General features: G+C 32.4%; 2 protein-coding genes across 2 annotated transcripts; one reads left to right on the top strand and one right to left on the bottom strand.

The window, feature by feature from the left end:
• Positions 1 to 9953: 9953 nt before the first annotated feature.
• Positions 9954 to 12817, top strand: LOC7496492 (chromatin structure-remodeling complex protein BSH). The gene is made up of 9 exons (XM_002315441.4): positions 9954 to 10138; positions 10226 to 10409; positions 10531 to 10605; positions 10723 to 10770; positions 10894 to 10977; positions 11074 to 11112; positions 11222 to 11304; positions 11448 to 11510; positions 12280 to 12817. The coding sequence occupies exons 1-9, from the start codon at positions 10089 to 10091 to the stop codon at positions 12386 to 12388; spliced, it is 735 nt and encodes a 244-aa protein (XP_002315477.3). The 5' UTR covers positions 9954 to 10088; the 3' UTR covers positions 12389 to 12817.
• Positions 12818 to 14732: 1915 nt separating this feature from the next.
• Positions 14733 to 15926, bottom strand: LOC7496491 (uncharacterized). The gene is made up of 2 exons (XM_002314303.4): positions 15540 to 15926; positions 14733 to 15153 (listed from the first exon to the last, which is right to left on the bottom strand). Exons 1-2 carry the CDS (start codon positions 15637 to 15639, stop codon positions 15029 to 15031), a joined length of 225 nt encoding a protein of 74 aa, XP_002314339.1. The 5' UTR covers positions 15640 to 15926; the 3' UTR covers positions 14733 to 15028.
• Positions 15927 to 18149: the final 2223 nt, after the last annotated feature.

Below are 18149 nucleotides of genomic sequence, written 5' to 3'. Positions count from 1 at the left end.
AATTTTCTTTCCCTAGCTCCAGGCCAAACTCCAAAATGTTGATTTTCTTCTTCTTTTTTTTTTTTGTGGAACACACTTTTTTTTATGTATATATTGCGACAAGATCAAGAATTCAACAAGAACACTACCTTGTGATTTTGGTGTTCAACAATTCAAGAGGATGCAAGAACCCTAATTTTTTTTTTTGTATATGTGGTCGGAACTAATCAAGAAAAATCAAGAAAAAAAAGACATGAATTGAAAGATATAACCTGTGATTAGATCTACTCTGATACCAACTGATGCGAACCCTAGCAGAATTTAATGGAATTCGCAAACCCAAGATCTATCTAATCCAAGTTTGCTGAAAATAGGATGAACTTGTCACAATGGAAGACCAGCTCCAAGGCAAGAAGACTATAAACCAACCCAATCACAACGCCTACACCTGGAGACGAGCAAAAGAGTATAAATTCACAACAAAGATTGGTCAATTCTTTGAAAAGTTGAAAGTTCAATCAAGAACTTAGATTGACAACCAAAGGTCGATAAAAATCAGAATATTAGTAAGCAAAAAAGTGTCCTGAAAATTATTCTCAAGAGTATTTATACCCCAAGCTAAAAACCCTAGTTTCCCTAATGGATCACATATAAACTCAATTTCAATAATAATCAACCCAAGCTAAAATTAGCCCAAACTAATTAAAATAAATAAAATAAACAAGTATGAAACCCAAACAAGTGTTTCCTCATAAAATAAATAAAGTTTAATAGCCCAACTAATTTAATAAGACAAGTTCAGTTATTTCCGTATTATGTTTGGCAGCAGTAAAGCCCAAATTTAAACGGATGGTTCTCTCTCATCTTAAAGAATTAGAAGGCGTGCCATATATCTTTGGAAAGGTATGAAAGTCTAGTTTCTAGCCCAACTAGAATCACCTCAAAATTCAACCTGTAGCTCTATTTATGATATTAAAAAAAAAGATAGTGAAAGGTCAAAATGACCGAATCTAGTCTTCTTCTCCCAATCTTTGTGTAATCGTCATGGTTCCACCAACAAGCCCCTCTTGAACATGAATAAGATTAATCACGGCTTGCTCCTCATTATTTAATATCCTGTTGAAATCCACCTTAGCCCACATATCTTGAAGAAGTTCATTGAAAGCCTCTTTAAACCTCTTAGCTCCAAGCCTTGTAACTGGACTAACCATAACTTTCAATGGATCCTTTGGTGCTTGGATCACATCACCTTTGGTCTTGAAACTTGCACAGGCCCATAGTACTTTGTGCTTAATTTTTATCAAATAAATGAGGATGGTGAGATTCGAACTCTTGACCGTTTGGTCATCAAAGACTCTGATACCATGTTAAAAAATCATCTCAACCCAATAGCTTAAACTGTTAGGTGAAGTCCCAAGATATGATTTATATTATTCTTTAATAGATACATATATTACCGACAAGCTCACTGACAGAGACAATTCATCAGAAAAACTCTTGTCAGTAATTTATGGTCCGTTGGAAATAAATTTACTGATGGATTTACAAACAGATAAAAAACACAAAAAAAACATTACCCGCTTCATTTCGTTGGTATGTCATCACTAAATTTAACTTGTCACCTATAGGTAAATCATATGTACTACCATCAACTTCTGAGCAGACTAGCCACCATATCCTTGATAGTGCGCACATCCTCTCGAATGTGATGCACCTCACCTTCAATATGCTCTAGTCGACCTTCCATCCTTGATTGTTAAAAGCTTGTACCAACATCTTCAAAGGAGAAAGTTGTTGGTGGTGTCGCAAATACATTAAGAAACTCACCATCACTACTGAAATGTTCTTCTTCTTCCTCATCATGAGCTTCAACTTGGTCTTTGAGAGCCCAAACACCTTCATCATTTCATACAAGTTTCATCTTAGTAAGGGTTTGATGATCTATCTCTAAATGTTTAAAATACAATGTTCTATCCGTATATGTTAACTCAATATCAAAGGGTTTAAAGATTGTAGACAAACATTGACCATAAGGTAATGACTTTTGTTTTTGGTTGTTTGTCACAATAAGTTTTTCATCATTATGTATGGAAAATTAATAGGCCTTTTCCTAATTATATAATCAATAAGGCACAAATCCATAAATGTAACCTCGTCAAAATACCCCTTTTGGGACAAGGTATTGTGTGTTATGATCCTATGTAGCAATCTAGATCTTAACAGCAAGTCTTGACTTTTAATTTTTGCACTTAGTCAAAATCATGTCTATTAGTATGCATTATCACGGCATCATCATACACAAATCCCTCAATGGCAGGGATAATCTTCATTTCAAATACATGAGGTCCTTTATTTTTAATGCCCAAAATATTTGCTAACATAATATAATTAAACTTTATTGGTTTATTTTAAAGGCTACCTATGATTCTAAGCTCTATGATTATTCTTATATTAGTAAAGAACATCCTAATAAGAGTAGGGCATGTGGGATTTTGCATGTTATAAATATCTCTCTAGCCCATTTCATCAAACAATGTATCTATCCTAAAAACATTTATATCATCTCTTATTCCTCTTTCAATTGCAATAACTCTATTTAAGAAATTGTTCATATACCTTTCAATGTTACTTGGAATAAATTGAGGGTCATTGACCGTATTGCTCTTTGATTCACTTGTTCTAGTACACTTCTTAGGTGTCATGGAGCTTTAAACTTAAGGAAATATACTTGAGAATGTTGGATTTTGATGGGAATTGAGAGATTTTTAGAGAGGGTTCTAAGTTAGGATTTAAAAAATTGATTTGGGGGTTTTTCTTCTTTATTAGAAAAAGAGAACAGTATATATATCATCAAGCAACTAATCAATCGATTGCCTATAATTACTTAAATTGATCAATCGGTTTAACTCAACCTTAAAAATTTTCAAATTTCTCTTTTGATCCTTCTTATACACTTAAAAAATGAACTTTTGATATAAAAATATTGTAAAACCCCGGATAATATTATTGATATTAATAAAAGTCAGGATTACGAAAAATAAAGGAAAACGATAAATTAAATTATAAAACAATGATATATTCGAGAATCTAAATTAAAATGTTTTGTTCAAGTGTTAATATATATAAATGAATAAATAAACATGAAAATGTGAATAAAATTTTTATAGAAGTGAATTTCATGAAACTGAAAGTACCAACGAGTAACTTAGTGAAATTCGATATAATCCGGGCAAGATTTGGTATAAACAGGTATCAGAATTCAGGAAATTTTACCTAAAAATCATAAAAGTTACTTTTGAGGGATATAGAAGGCATTAAAAAAAAGTTAATGAACTAATATGTGTGCTAAAGTGTGTGTGCGGGAAGAGAACATTTAGGGACATGGAAGGCATTTTTAAAAATTTTAATTATATATATATATGAGTGCAAATGAGTGTGTGCGGGAAGGAGAAAAAAAAATACTTACTTTTCAAAGAGAAAGAGCCATTCGGCCAGGAGAGGAAAAACCAATTCAAGCAAGGCAAAATTTTCAATTCAAAAGTGTTAAAGCTTTGGGTATTGCTTGGAGAGGCTGACAGACCGACACCACAGCAGGGAACTTCGGCTCGAGCTCAGTCGTCAGGTAATTACACGATGCCTGAATTTAATATTAGTCAATATGTATTTTTTTTATCTGATTATTTGTGGTTGATATATTAGAAATTATTATGTTGATTACTTGACAAAATAAGATATGTGATGTGATGAATTAATTCCTGAATTAATGGGATTAATGCCCTGGTGAATGGGCATGATGAGGAATTGATTCCCTAGTTAATGGGATTAGAACCCTGATGATTGGGCAAATCATTGAATTAATTACTAAATTAATGAGTTCAATGTCCTGGTGAATGGGCGTGATGAGGAATTGAGTCCCTGGTTAATGGGATTAGTACCCTGGTGAATGGGTAAATTGTTGAACTAATTCCTGATTTAATGGAATTAGGGCCCTGGCAAATGGGCGAGATGAAGAATTAATTCCCTGGTTAATGGGATTTGTACCCTGATGTATGGGTGAAACGTTAAACTAATTTTTGGACTAATGACAATAGTGCTTGTTGAATGGACTGGTAGAAAAATTAATCATCTAATGGTGAATGTAATGCCGTGTTAATTGGGCGATAAGAATAATTATATTTTGTTGATGTTAAAAATAAAAAAATAAAAAAAAATCATAGATTATTCTAAAATTTAATTGATATGTAATACTAGATGAGTAAGTTAATTTAATGATCTTTTGACTAAATTTACAATAAAGAAAGAAAGAAAGAAAGAAAGTACAAAGAGTTTTATGGATATCTTTTTTTCATTTGTCTAATTGAATTATTGTATTAAATCTATTTTCAGGTACATCCCCCTATCGGACTGAACAGTAGATTAGTTTCCTTATATTTTGTTGGATATCATATTGTAATGAATGAATTTATCATTTTGTTATGTAATATAATGTGTTTACAGTTTATCAAAAACTCTTTTGTGTAGTATAATCTTAATTATGAATTTCTTCTTTAATTATGAACTTATTTCGATTATAATTTCGTTAATGATCCTTATTTATAAATCTTTTAATTGTGTAATGTACTTCAGTTACAAATTTTAGATAATTCTTTAGATTGCATCCATGCCAATATGGGATATTGAATTGTTTTAGACATGTGTAAATTTGATTATTGAGAAATTATGATGTAATGAGAGGAGGATGTCCTGGATGATAGGACGAGTAAGAGATTTGTTAATTGGGGATTGTGGAAGAAGAGTCGATAACTTGGTACCTCAAAATATAGAGGAAACTCTGCCGAATTTTTATTGATTACAGGAAAAAAAATCCCTAATTTTCATTGAATTGTTATGTCCTTGCTCTTTGTTTGAATACAAATGTTGGGGTTGTTACAAATATTATCCAAAATGCAAAGAAACAAGGGGGTCAAAATCTAAAAATTTAGGCAGCAGCAAAACTATTTGTCCCGATGTCCTAACCGGTTGGCTAGTTATTTCAGATGTATAAACCAGTTGACCGGTTCATATGAAAACCATATTTTTCCAGTCTTGATCAAATTGGATGTTTTATGAGACTAAGTATTATTTTATCCAACTTGTTGTCTCAAAATCTAAACTCTAATGAATGATCATAAACTAGTTTTTGAAAAAAAATTGGAAAAATGTTTTTGATATTTTGGCCAACCCTAATGAATGATCATAAACTGGTTATGATATCTATTTTTTTGGATTTTCAAAATATGAGAAATATGCAATTTTTTAATGAAAACAAGCTTGGAAAATTTTTAGGATTTTGCCGTATGCATGAAAATAATTTTTTTAAAAGGAAAAATTATTTTAAAAGTTTTTGAGATTTTTTTTTAAAATGTTTTGATTTTTTTTTGAAATATTTCAAAGAAAACTGGGTATTTTAATACCGGATTTGTATTTTATAGTGTAAATATACAACCCGATCTTATGCAAAATTGGTAGGAAAATATTTGAGAAAATCACAATTTTTTTCAAAGGATTTTTGAATTTTTTGAAAATTTTCATTTTCTTTAATATATATATATTAATTAAATCTTATTAAAACATGTGGGTCGGGCCGGCCCAGATAAATGGGCCAGTCATAAACCCAGAAAACAGTGGGCTGATATCGGCCCAAAATGGTTTGCCCGATATCGGCCCGGAATATTTTTTAATTTTTGGGGCCGGGCTGGCCCAGCCCAGACACTTGGGTTGGGCCAGCACTGGCCCGACCCAAAGGCAATGTTAATTATTTACAAAACGTGAACAGTGGTTCATGTTCTGCATGCAACCGAAATGGTTACAGAAAATAGAGGTAGACGGAGGAGCAGCTCACTCGAAGCAGGAGTCTCGGCCGTGATCAAGAGACTTAGTTGGTGGTTCTTGCGGCGTTTCTGCGAGAAATGGTGGTCGGAGTCGTTCACGGGGAGAAGAGGAAGACTTTTGAAAAGTGAGAGAGAGGAAGAAACGATGGCTATTTCAGGCGTGGGGGTGGCCGGCTTGTGGTTGGGCTAGCTACCTATGGTGGAGCTAGTGGTGGTGGCTCTGATTGGTGGCTGGAATGGCGGAGAGAGAGAGGGAGAGAAAAAACTGCAGAAACGGGGGGCAGGGGGCTGGTTTTTGGCCGACTTTGAACCCGATTTTCTCCTCCCTCGGGCCATGAAATCCACCTCTATTTATAGGCGGTGGAAGAGGGCAATCTTGTCTTCACCGGGGAAAAAATTTCAGCCCTTGATTTGATTGGAAGAATCCAAACCGTTAGTTCAAAGTATGTACCTTGAACTGCCAAATCTGACAGTCCTCTTTTTTTTTAATACTCAAAACGGTGTTGTTTTAGGTTTGAATTAGGGATTTTGCCAAAGTTCAATCTAGTCCTCTACCTTTCAATTTGTTTTAATTGAACCCCTAATTGATCTAATCTTTTGATTTAATGCAATTAAGCCCCTGATGAACTTCAATTGGAACCTGAAGTTACGCGTCTATTGCAATATGGTGATTGGTCTCGGATTTGTTCAATCGAACCCCTAATTGACCATTAAACTTTTAATTTCTTCAATTTCACCCCCGATTTTTATCAATTAAGCCCCTATAGTTTGGTGCCTTTTGCAGATTGATCCTTGGCTGTGAATTTCTTCAATTTAGCCCCTAATTGACCTCAAACTTCAATTTTCTTGCAATTTGACCCCTAATTTCAATCAATAAAATTGGTAAAAATTAAATTGATTTTTAGAGAATAACCTAGAATTGGGTTATGACAATCATCATCATCACTATTAATATGGTATACAGTTTTGAATACCAAATTCTTCTTTGACTTCTCTTCTAGTTTTTTTATTTTCCATAGTGATTTCAAGAGTCATAAGTGATCTAATGAGTTCTTCCAATGAAAGTTTGGTGAGATCTTTAATTTCTCGGATTGTCATCACCTTTACTTCCTAAGTCTTTGGTAAGAACCTAAGAATTTTGCTCACGGTATCGGCATTAGTATAAGTCCTACCAAAGAACATCTAAATTATTAGTGAGAGTTGTCAGTATAGTAAACATACTAGTTATGGATTTATTTGGAAGCATTTTAAGTAACTTATATTGATGTACTAACATGTTAATTTTTTATTCCTTTACTTGATTCATTCTTTCATGTGTTATTGCTAATGCATTTCATATATCTCTAGCATTTCTGCATGATATGACCCTATTGGATTCACTTCTACTAAATGCACAATATAAAGTATTCATAGCTTTAGCATCCATAGATAACAACTTCCTATCACCATCGCTATACTTACTTCTAGGTTTAGGAACCGTTATATCATTTTTAATTTTAGTAGGCTTGTGAGGTCTATTTTCAATAGATAGTCATAGATCATAATCAATAGATTGAAGATATATAATAATCATATATTTCCAATAGACATAGTCATTATAATCAAAGAAAGGTGGAGTCATTATAATCAAAGAAAGGTGGACTAGAGGTTGATGATCCTTCATTTTGAACATTAAAACTAGTAATTTTCATTCTACTCAAAGTTTAAGAAAACTTATACAAATGAGAACTAAGCTTTAATATCAATTATTGTTCTAGGATTAAAGTAACAATAACACCTAAGGAGGATGGATTAGGTGTTTCACTAATAATAAATATTACAATTAACTTAATTAAACACAATTAACTTAATTAAACACAATTAACCAATAATATAATTAAAATGCTTAAGGTAAAGAGTATAGGGATAGAAATTGCAAACTTGGTTTTTAACGTGGTCTGACAAGCATACATTCACATCTTAAGCACCAAATTGATCTTGAGTATCGTATTCTTTACTAATCCAAGCCAAAGATTACAATGTCTTTGATGAATCCTTACCAAACCCTTTTTTCATCATTTGAAGAAATACTTTCTTCAAGATTTTTCATCTTAATGATGTACCTCACCACATTACCAAGAGTTTTTCAATTGAACTCTTGAAGGATTACAATTTTGTTTGAAATATAACACACTGTCTCAAATAGTAGATAATACAATTGAAGCTTATATCTTTATAGCTTACTCAATAGCACTTAGAATATATGAAGGTGTTAAGTGTAGTGAGTGTGAGGATTTATACTCTTGTATAAGAAAATGAAGGTTTTAATGCACAAATATGAGTATGATTTAGGATTGATAATTTGAAATTGTTTTTTCTATATATATATATTCTGCAATTAAACAAGCTATATATATGTTTCTAGTAAAAACTAGTCGTTTTATAGCCATTATTGTTCCTCTGATAGATGAAATGGTCAATCGGTTCGGATTGATCATGTAAATCGATTGACTGGTTCCAACAAATTCCCAAGTAATCATCTCTGATGAACACGCGATCGATCGGTTCATTTGGTATGGCTAAATGGTCGATTCATTGAACTTAAAACCCAGTTTTTATAGTTTTAAGCCTGATAAATCTTGAACCGATTAAATACATATCAATCATATAATACATGCAATGTGAAGTATGTGAATTCACTTTAATTTATGCTATAAAGTTAGATATAAGGATTTACATAATTTGCGCTAAAATAAATCCTTAAGAACTAAGTCTTCACTTGCTTTGTATCTTGGACTTGTTGATTAATTTCTTCATTTAATTCTTCATGCTTATTGATGATCTTTATATAAACATGTTTAAACTTATTCTCAACCAAGCAAATTATTAGTCAATTTTTATTTAATTGTTATCATCAAAATATATAAAGTATTCATGTAACCCAAAGGTCAACATGTCCATTGGAAGGCGCCACACGCATGGGCACGTCTACCGCACGCGCCAACAACTTTTTAGAATTAACTATTAATTTATCAAACAAAAAAAACTAAAATGCCCTTAATGGTTTTGGAATTAACAACAAAAAAAGAAAAGCTGAAGGAACTAAGACACCCCTAGCCAAATGTTTTCTGATTCTAAGAAATGAAATGAAATGATAAAAGAAACGCCCTTGGTCAACCATTTTATTTTTTTTATTTTTTGACCTTGAAGGTAAATTAATCATTTAAATATTCTAAAAAAATTAAAAGGACTTGTATCTCTGAATAATTTTTTAATGACTAATAAACTATTGAAAAAAACCGAATTAACCCCAGACTAAAAGCATCAATTTTTTTCAATGAAAGGTAAAAAAATAGCTTCATTGTTATTTAACTTTATGAAATTTATCAAGACGAACTTATCTTCTTTCTTTTTTTTTCTCTATCATTATATTCATATTCAATTCTTTATGGTTTCACATTCTACTTTATTTTTTTATTTTTTTTCATCATTATTGTAATTTTATTTTTCAATTTTACGGGATATTTTTTAATAAAGGTTTGATAATTACATTAAAAAAATACTTTATGGTTTTTCAGCATTGAAAAGAAAATAAAGTGGCACTATAGAGAAGGACTCTCCTCCGCCCTTGATTCGGGCTTTACTCTAGGGCCTATCAAATAATGAATTAAAAGGTAGTTATGCTAGAAAGCTAAACGATGATATAGAGGTAATGAAAAGACAAAAATTATTATTATAGTTTATTAAAAGTAAACATAATATTGTAATTATTTTCCGAAAGAGAATTGGAAAGCTGTTTTTGAATTATTTTTTTCTTACTCATTTTCTAATTATTTGAATGGAAAAAAATAATTCTTTAACACAAAATCCTATTTTTAATTTTCTGTGGAGATACTTTTCTAAAAATCAGAGTTATTTTCTACGTCTGAAAACTTTCAATTAAGTACTTACATCCCTTTTCAAGGCATTTCATCCATATTTTAATCTAAATTATAATTTTTTTTTATATGAAGAAATGTTATTTTATAATAAATCTATAGTTTTTTCTATTCAAGGGTAAAATTGAAAATAAATATAGTGATACTCCTCAAATAGTTCTAGAGCTATATTTGAGGTTGGCCCAAGTTATCATTAAAAGTAACATAAACAAGACGAGAGTAGTTTCTGTCTTGGTGATCTGGGAGTTTACAGTACAGCTCACAAGGCTGTTTTGCTTTGTTGCTTTGATTGCGGACTTCGAACTCAAACTGTAGAAGAGAGATGAAAGCGCTGCCTTCATCGTCTTCAAAAGGGCCTGTCAAGTTCAGGGTGTAAGTTTTTTTCTTTTCCCTTTTCTTTTTCTTTAGGGTTTCTTTCAAGATTTCTTGATATAACTAGAAACTGAGAGGAAGAAGCAGGCCAACAAGGGAGAACTTGGTGCCAATTCGTCTGGACATAGAATTAGAGGAGCAGCGTTACAAAGATGCCTTCACATGGAATCCCACGGATCCAGACTCTGAGATTACCATCTTCGCTAAAAGAACTGTCAAAGACTTGAAGCTTCCTCCTCCTTTTATTATGCACATTGTTCAATCCATACAGGTCCTGCCCAGCTCCTCTTCACCTTTTTTTTATTTCCCTGTTAATTGATAAGAGCATAAGCATGTATTTAAGATTACCCTTAATTTATCTCTATTGTTATTGTTATTATTATTTGGATCAGACGCAATTGGCCGAGTTTCGATCCTATGAAGGTCAAGATATGCTGTACACTGGAGACAAGATTGTGCCTATTAAGGTTTTTCTTTCTTTCTTTCTTTCTTGCACCGAGTATTGTTCGCTGTCTTACTGTTCTATTTGATTTTGGTTGCTTGCTATAATATGGAAGGATTTTGCTTTGTTTCTTCGATCTCAGCTTGATCTTCGCGTGAATAACACTCTTATAAAGGATCAGTTTTTGTGGGTAAGATAGCACTTACTAATAATTAACCTTCGTTTCACTCGTATTCGTTCATATGCTCTATATTCTTCCACCAGTTTTTATGGATCTGTTTCTTTTAATGCTTTTGTTGATTGTCAATTTCAGGACATGAACAACTTTGAAAGTGATCCCGAAGACTTTGCTAAAACCTTTTGCGACGATTTGGGTATTCAAGACCCTGAAGTTGGAGTAAGCAAGGCTACTACTCTATTATCAGTACTTCCCCTCTATCTCATTCGTCTAAATGTTGATTCCTCAAGACCAACATTACCTTATTCTTTGCAGCCTGCAGTTGCCTTTGCTATTAGGGAACAGCTTTATGAGGTGACAACCTTTACTGCATACTTACCGTTTTTGCTTCTTTTTTTTTTTTTTTTGGTTAGAGTTGGATGCATTTCGATTTACCATATCTATATGCTACTTGTTGTGCCAGACTGCAGTTCAAAGTGTAGCTGCTGCAAGAGAAATCAGAATGAGTAAAAAGGGACGTCGTGGTGCCGAATATGTTCCTGCAAGGTTTCTTTCACAAGTCTTATCTTATTCTTGTTACTAAATATTTGTTTCATTGTGGAAGAGGGTGTATGTTGAGATGATTTTAATGTGAAACATTGTCAGAACTTGAATCTCACTGACTCCCTCTCTCTCTTTATCGCTCATAGTAAAGCAGGTGGTACTTCATTGGATTTGATGAAGTTGTTCAACAACAAATACAGTGTGGTTCGGTATGTGGTTTCTATTTCTACCAAGTTTAATAAACTATAAGTTTGCTGAGACTTGAAGAATATACATATTGTATTGTAATGTTAATTTGCAGTAATTGTAATGCTTCAAGGCAAGGGAACAAGTTCTTAATAACTGTAGTTTCCTACTCTGCATCATTATAATGATCAATGCATGTTTTGTCATAAATTAAATGTAGCATATACCTTGTATCTCCTTTCTCATACCCCTCATAGAACACCTTTTGTAACTTCGTTATTCCTCTTCTTTTCTTTGAAACTGAATTTCGCATAAGCTTCCCCCAGTAGTTCTTGAGAGTAACTTGCTGATATTGTCCCAAGAATGGTAAAGAGAAGGAAAGGAGAAAAAATGGATCCAGTTATTGTTAAGAACTGGAGGACTCCGTTCCATCATTGCTTGATACCAGTAATCTAAAATCAAGTTGTGATGTGGGAAGGGATATTTAAGAAAACGAGTGTCACCCTTATTTTCTTTCATCATTATATATTCTACCCCCTGGCCACTCAAGTGCATATTTCCCTGTCTAAAGTTTACGCAGACATCCTCCAGCTGCGTGTTGTTCTATCCATAAATCTTTCTTTGAATTATGCAGCGTATATTTTTTTTTGTTTCTTTGCAATGCACCATCTTTGAAATGTTATATTTTCGTTCATTGTGTTTCATGTCCAGTATGCATTGAAGATTCCATTATCATGAAATTTTATTGGCAGGAAGCTTACGAGTGTTTGTTGATTTTCTCGTACGCCTCAGGAAAAGAAAGGATTGGGATGTGTATGGGCCTATGGTTGATCTCTTATCAAATGAGGAAGTAGATGCCCTTGAAGCGCGGGAAGAGAGGAATGCTCGATCTATGATTTGACAATATCAGCTGGGAGCATATGTATTGATTACCAAGAGAATTGGGAACCCAGTTCTACGAGATAGGCTATGTTGCTGCCACATGCTTCTTGTTTCAAATGCCAGGAGCTTCAGCTGTATGCGAATGACACTTGCCATTATTATGCACCAGTGAAAATAGGAGTATTCAAGCCAGTAAATCCTGGAGGGGCAACACAAGGGAACGCGGCCCTTTGCCTTTTCTATGTATTTGAATTAATCAAAACTCTCAAACAGATGGCTTGGAAGTGGAGAGGCATGTGCTTGTCAAGAGTCAAGTATCTCATGCGATGCTTAAAGATTTCCTTGCAAGAATTCTTTGGCATTATGATGGGCATGTAACAAATAATACTGCGATCAAAAACTGGGATATCAATTCTCTCAACAAGCTGTGTATGTTATTACATTTCAACTTGAGCTCTGTGAGGGACTGCTGCATTAGTTTCCATCATCGGCTGCCTTTGGAGCTCGAAGAACTTCAAACGCTAAAGGTAACCGGTTGGTAACCATGAGTTTGAGCATGGACTTTGCTTATGGCCCGCATTCGAACGCACAAGACCCAGCTCCATTTTGGACATGTCTTTCCAATAATCCCTATGATTTACGCATGGCAAATCTAAAAATAAATAGCCCTATATAAGCAGCATCAATTTTAATTTCTTAATAAATATTTGAATCAATTCTTTCCTAATTGTATTTTTTTTTCTCAAAAATCAACAATTTCTTCCAATCTAGAAATAAAAGTTACTAAGCATGGTTATAAAATTCGAATCGATGACCTTTGTTTTTTAGGACAAAACTTGAGTTAGGTAAAACTTGACTAGTTAAAAACTCATTGATTTTCTTTTTATTAAAATGATATTATTTTAATTTTTTTTATAAATATTTAAGTTAATCCTTCTTATTTATAACTTGATTTTGTTCCAGGTTAATCTTAAATAGGTTTTAAAACTATATATCAGGAAAATCTATTTGAACCCAAAATTAATATCAACCTAATAGTCAGAAGAAACATCTTTTGAGGTTTCCTTTATATGTTTCTAATAAAAGAAAAATATTATATACTAGAATAAGCTTTTATTATTAAATAAACTACATGTAACAATATATAATCTATATGTATTTTTTTTTTCAATGCAAACACATTTTTAACTGTATTTTTACTAAAATGTCGATTCATAAAAACTCTCTGGGACTAGAACAACTAACAGTGTTGACGCCACAGCCAGCACGGCCGGTTGGATTTTGAAGACCACCGGAAATCAATGTTTTTCATAATAGCAAACTAATGCAAATAGCTTGAACTCGACACCAAATACATTCACAGCATGTTTGTGATTTTTTTAATTGAATTTAATTCAGATATTTTAATAAAATTTTATATTTATAATTATTTATAATATCATGAATTAAATTTTAAATGGAAATTGGTTCTAAGTAACCTGTTAAAAAAAGTTTATTAATTGTTTTTAATGACTATCTCATGATTTGAATTTAAAAAAAAATAATAATAATATTTTTTTTTCTTAACCACTAGAACAAGCTATTGAATTATATCTTGTTAATTATGATGATGAATTCTTTGACATTTCGAGGCTGATTTGAACTTGGATCTTTAGACCCTAATTATAACTCAAGAAACAGGACGATAAGATTATTTCCATGATTAAATGACATTTAATTACTATTTTAGGAAGTGAATTGCTCCACCTTTTGTAAAGAGATTGTTTTACTTTCTATTTTTGTTTACCCTAAAATAATTGTCTTGTTAAGATATATATTAAGCTCTGCATTTTACTAAAATACTCCCAATTAAATCTCATTTAATAAAACACCCAAAGCCATAAATATAATAATGAAATTAGTTAATACATGTAACCACAGCACAGAGTGTAATTCCGGTTACTTTTTAAAATATTTTTTATATTAAAATGTATTAAAATAATATTTTTTTTAAATTATTATATTTAAATAATTTAAAATATATTAAAATTTTTAATTTTTAATAGTATTTCGTGTTTCCAAACGCTCCCTGCCATGTTATACATTTGCAGCTTTTTTATTTTTAAATGAATTTATATTTGTTTTCAAAACACAATAACGGTAAAATAGATGGATAAAATTTATAGGGGAAAACGACGTCCGAAATCAAGAAGTGGGGCATGGCGTAATCTGTTCTTCCAATAGGAAGAGCGTATCCATATCGAAATCCGACGACAGATAAGGCTCATTGCTCCTTGGCATGAAGCCACTTAAGATGTCATATGCATGCACATGCATGCGTCTATCATATGTTATATCATATATCCAAGAACAAAATACGAAAATAAAATAAAAATAAAGCGATCTAAATTGATTTCCATTAAATCTCACCGTGATTTCCAATGATCACAGGGATTCCCTATTACATACTGAGATCTCCCACCACCTCCAGCATCACCGATTCCTAATCCAACAATGGGCATTCTAAAAATCTGCCTACTCCCAATTCCCTGTCATGATGTGACGATATCTACAGACATGTATGCATGCATGTATACCAGATCCATGCATATGCACACACCATGACATGATCCTGGGCTCGTACATGCATGAACATGTACTACGATGTATAGCTAGGGGATCAAGAAGTGGTCATGTCGCAGGTGGCGGATTTGGACTTGTCAAGAATCGACCACATCACTTGAACATCTTCATAACCACATGCCATGACTTCACCATGAAGGTCCAGCACCCTTTTCTCCTCCCCTGCAATCGATGCTAAATATCAATAACAAGTAATTACTGGATAATTAAGCTAAATATCAATAACAAGTAATTACTGGATAATTAAGCTAAATATCAATAACAAGTAATTACTGGATAATTAAGCTAAATATCAACGCCTTGGCGCTATGTTTGAGCTACAAATTGATGCTAAATATCTAAAACATATTTCCAACCTAAAAGCAATTACCAAACAAACAAACACTTAGCCCTTTTGATTATGCTGTGAATATTACGGTTCGGGTTAAAAAAAGAGACGTAAAAATTAAATGTGTTTCTTTCTTAATTAGATGAATCGTAGTTTAAAACGCAGCAAATCGGACAGGCAAAAGAGCACTTGGGGAAATGAAAAATGCCAGGAACTGTACCTGGCTGGGACTTCTTGTCCCTGCTGACGGCTTGCTGCTGGTTGAAGAAAGTACAAGCTTTCCTGAAAGGGGATGTAATGGTTTTTTTCCAAGAAGCCATTAACTGATACCTGGTCCTTGCGTGCGTAGAGGTGTGTGTCGTCGGAGGAGGTGGTGGAGGTCTCTTTGTTTTGATGCGTCAACGGAGGAACCAGTACTCTCTTCTCTTGTTTATTCTATAGGCGTCCTTGTCTGTGTGTGTGTGTATATATAGAGCAAGTACTAAAGGATAAAATAAGAGGGGGAGGATCAGAGGAGAGGAGAGGAGTGGAGAGGCAAGATCCGTGAGATGAGCATAGAAGGGGAAGCAAGCATCCTTCTTCTCTCTTTCTCTCTCTTATCTATCATAAATTAATTAAATAATTAAAAAACTTTGTAAGAGGTCGACTGTACCTCAGCACATGGATCGTGCTCCCATACAGACCTGTACACGTGAATGCCTTTACTTTTCTCTCTTTTTTTCCTTGGATGTGACTGAGCTTCGTCAACTCTTACAAAATTAATTAATTACAAAAAACTCAAAATTTCCCACCTATCAATTATCACCACACACACCATTTCACATTCACCGACCACGCTAGGATCTAAAAAATAAAATATCTGCTCAAGGTTCTGGTACAGTAACTCGCCCTAAAAAAATATCTGAAAATTAATATAGTTTTAACACAAAATACACAAGGTTAAAAGATGGGATTTAAGATAAAACAAAAAAGGGATAAAACGATGTAACAGGAGAAAAAAATATAAATATAAATATATATAAAAAAAATATATCATCAAAAACATACTGTGGTGCTATATTTTAGACATATTCGACACCATTAGAAAGATTCTAACTATATATTAAAAGAAAATCAAATGAAATCGTATTTAACCCCAAACAAAATCTCTAACAAATTAAAACCATGTTTGATGATCTTTCAAGATTTAAATAAAATTATCTTGTTGAAATCTTTCTAACGGGACTAGATGTATGAAAAGCAGAGCTTTAGTGTATCCCTGCTAACCTATTATTTCCTAACCATTGGATTTTAAATTTTCTAACATGTTATTCTCCAAAAACTTTTATCAATTTGTATTATAAATCTAAAAGACCCTCTACTCTACCATAATATATATAATCATCATCATCAAACAAACAATCCTCTGTGTTTTTGTTTTAAACAAGGGAAGGAGGGTCCGATTGAAAGACATACATACAGCACTGTGTCCTGCTCAGTTGTGTTGATTATTGCACGAAGACAAAATGGATGGAGCATGTGTTCTTCACATGCGCTAATGTGAAAGGGAACACTCCATGTCCATGTGGGGACTTCGTGTTTTTTAATTAATACATAATCATCATCATTGAATATTGATCATGCCAATTAACGTTAAACTAATTTTCCCTCGATAAAAAAAAAAAAAGCATTGATTTTGCACCTTAGATTTTATGATCCTTTTGAATCTACTCCTAGATAATTGAATTGACAGAAAATCTCATAAAAATCTTCCTAATTTACTCCAAGCAACTCCGCAAGAGAAGAAGAAAAAATCTCCATAATCTCTTTTCAACCTTTGAATCTAAGCTTGTATGCCATAATAATATAAAAAACAATCAAAGAAAGCCCCATGAAATTCTAAAAAAAGCTTTGAATCTAAGCTTGTATGCCATAATTAATTAAAAAAAAATCAAAGAAAGTCCCATGAAATTCTAAAAAAGCCTAATTTGGAAATTCTAATTAAATCTATCTTTAAAAACCCTTCATTGAAAAGTATTTCATCTTCTTATTTGATTTTGTGTTTTGAATGATGATGTGGGTTTTTATTTAAAAATAAAATATAGTTTGATTTTTTATTTGGTTTGAATGGTTCTAGGTGGTTGATGTTGATGATTATATTTAAATAAAATAAGAGATTTCATATAAACATACACATGCTCGTACAAGTATACATTCATCACAAGAGAAAGGGAGGAATTAAAAGAATATTATAGATTTTTTCATTATTTTCTTAATAAAATCCTAACAAACGAGGTAAGTTCCAAGATTATATAATTCTGGATGAAAATTAAAAATAAAAACATTAATCAGATAAATAATTTATAATTTAGCCTAAGTTTAGTAATCCAAGCCATCTCATGGGTTAAAAACGTGTTTTTCTTTCATTTTTCAAGTTTAAATCTTGAAATTATCATAAATTTATTTGAACGTAGAGTGTATTCATAGAATCAATGGAAGAGAAAAAATAATCTTAATTCATACAAGTTCATATATTAAAAGAAATAATAATAATTAATTAGACACATAGTTCGAAAAAAAACCCTACAATGATGATGACAATGTCGTCGACTCTAATCATGGGGTTGACATCCTTGGAAGAAGTGACATATGCTCTGCTTTAATCCTAATCCTAATCCTAACCCTAATTATAATTAATTTTAGCTTCTCGGTACAATACCAAACGCTTGTTTAATCCTCATTTTCTATCACATTACAAAACAAATTTGCAGTCAAGGCACTGCCTTCCTCGAACTCCTAAAAAACTCAGTACTGTGTGATCATACCATTCATATTCAATGTAAAACCTAAT

The sequence above is a fragment of the Populus trichocarpa genome, chromosome 10 (assembly GCF_000002775.5).
Source record: "Populus trichocarpa isolate Nisqually-1 chromosome 10, P.trichocarpa_v4.1, whole genome shotgun sequence".
Taxonomy (NCBI): Eukaryota; Viridiplantae; Streptophyta; class Magnoliopsida; order Malpighiales; family Salicaceae; genus Populus; species Populus trichocarpa.
This window is presented reverse-complemented; position numbering and strand designations above follow the sequence as displayed.

Coding starts and splice junctions, on each gene's coding strand:
- LOC7496492 (XM_002315441.4), top strand. CDS start 10,089: ATGAAAGCGCTGCCTTCATCGTCTTCAAAAGGGCCTGTCAAGTTCAGG. Junction 10,410..10,530: donor ACATTGTTCAATCCATACAG/GTCCTGCCCAGC, acceptor TATTTGGATCAG/ACGCAATTGGCCGAGTTTCG. Junction 10,978..11,073: donor TTCAAGACCCTGAAGTTGGA/GTAAGCAAGGCT, acceptor TATTCTTTGCAG/CCTGCAGTTGCCTTTGCTAT.
- LOC7496491 (XM_002314303.4), bottom strand. CDS start 15,639: ATGGCTTCTTGGAAAAAAACCATTACATCCCCTTTCAGGAAAGCTTGT. Junction 15,154..15,539: donor GGACAAGAAGTCCCAGCCAG/GTACAGTTCCTG, acceptor CATCGATTGCAG/GGGAGGAGAAAAGGGTGCTG.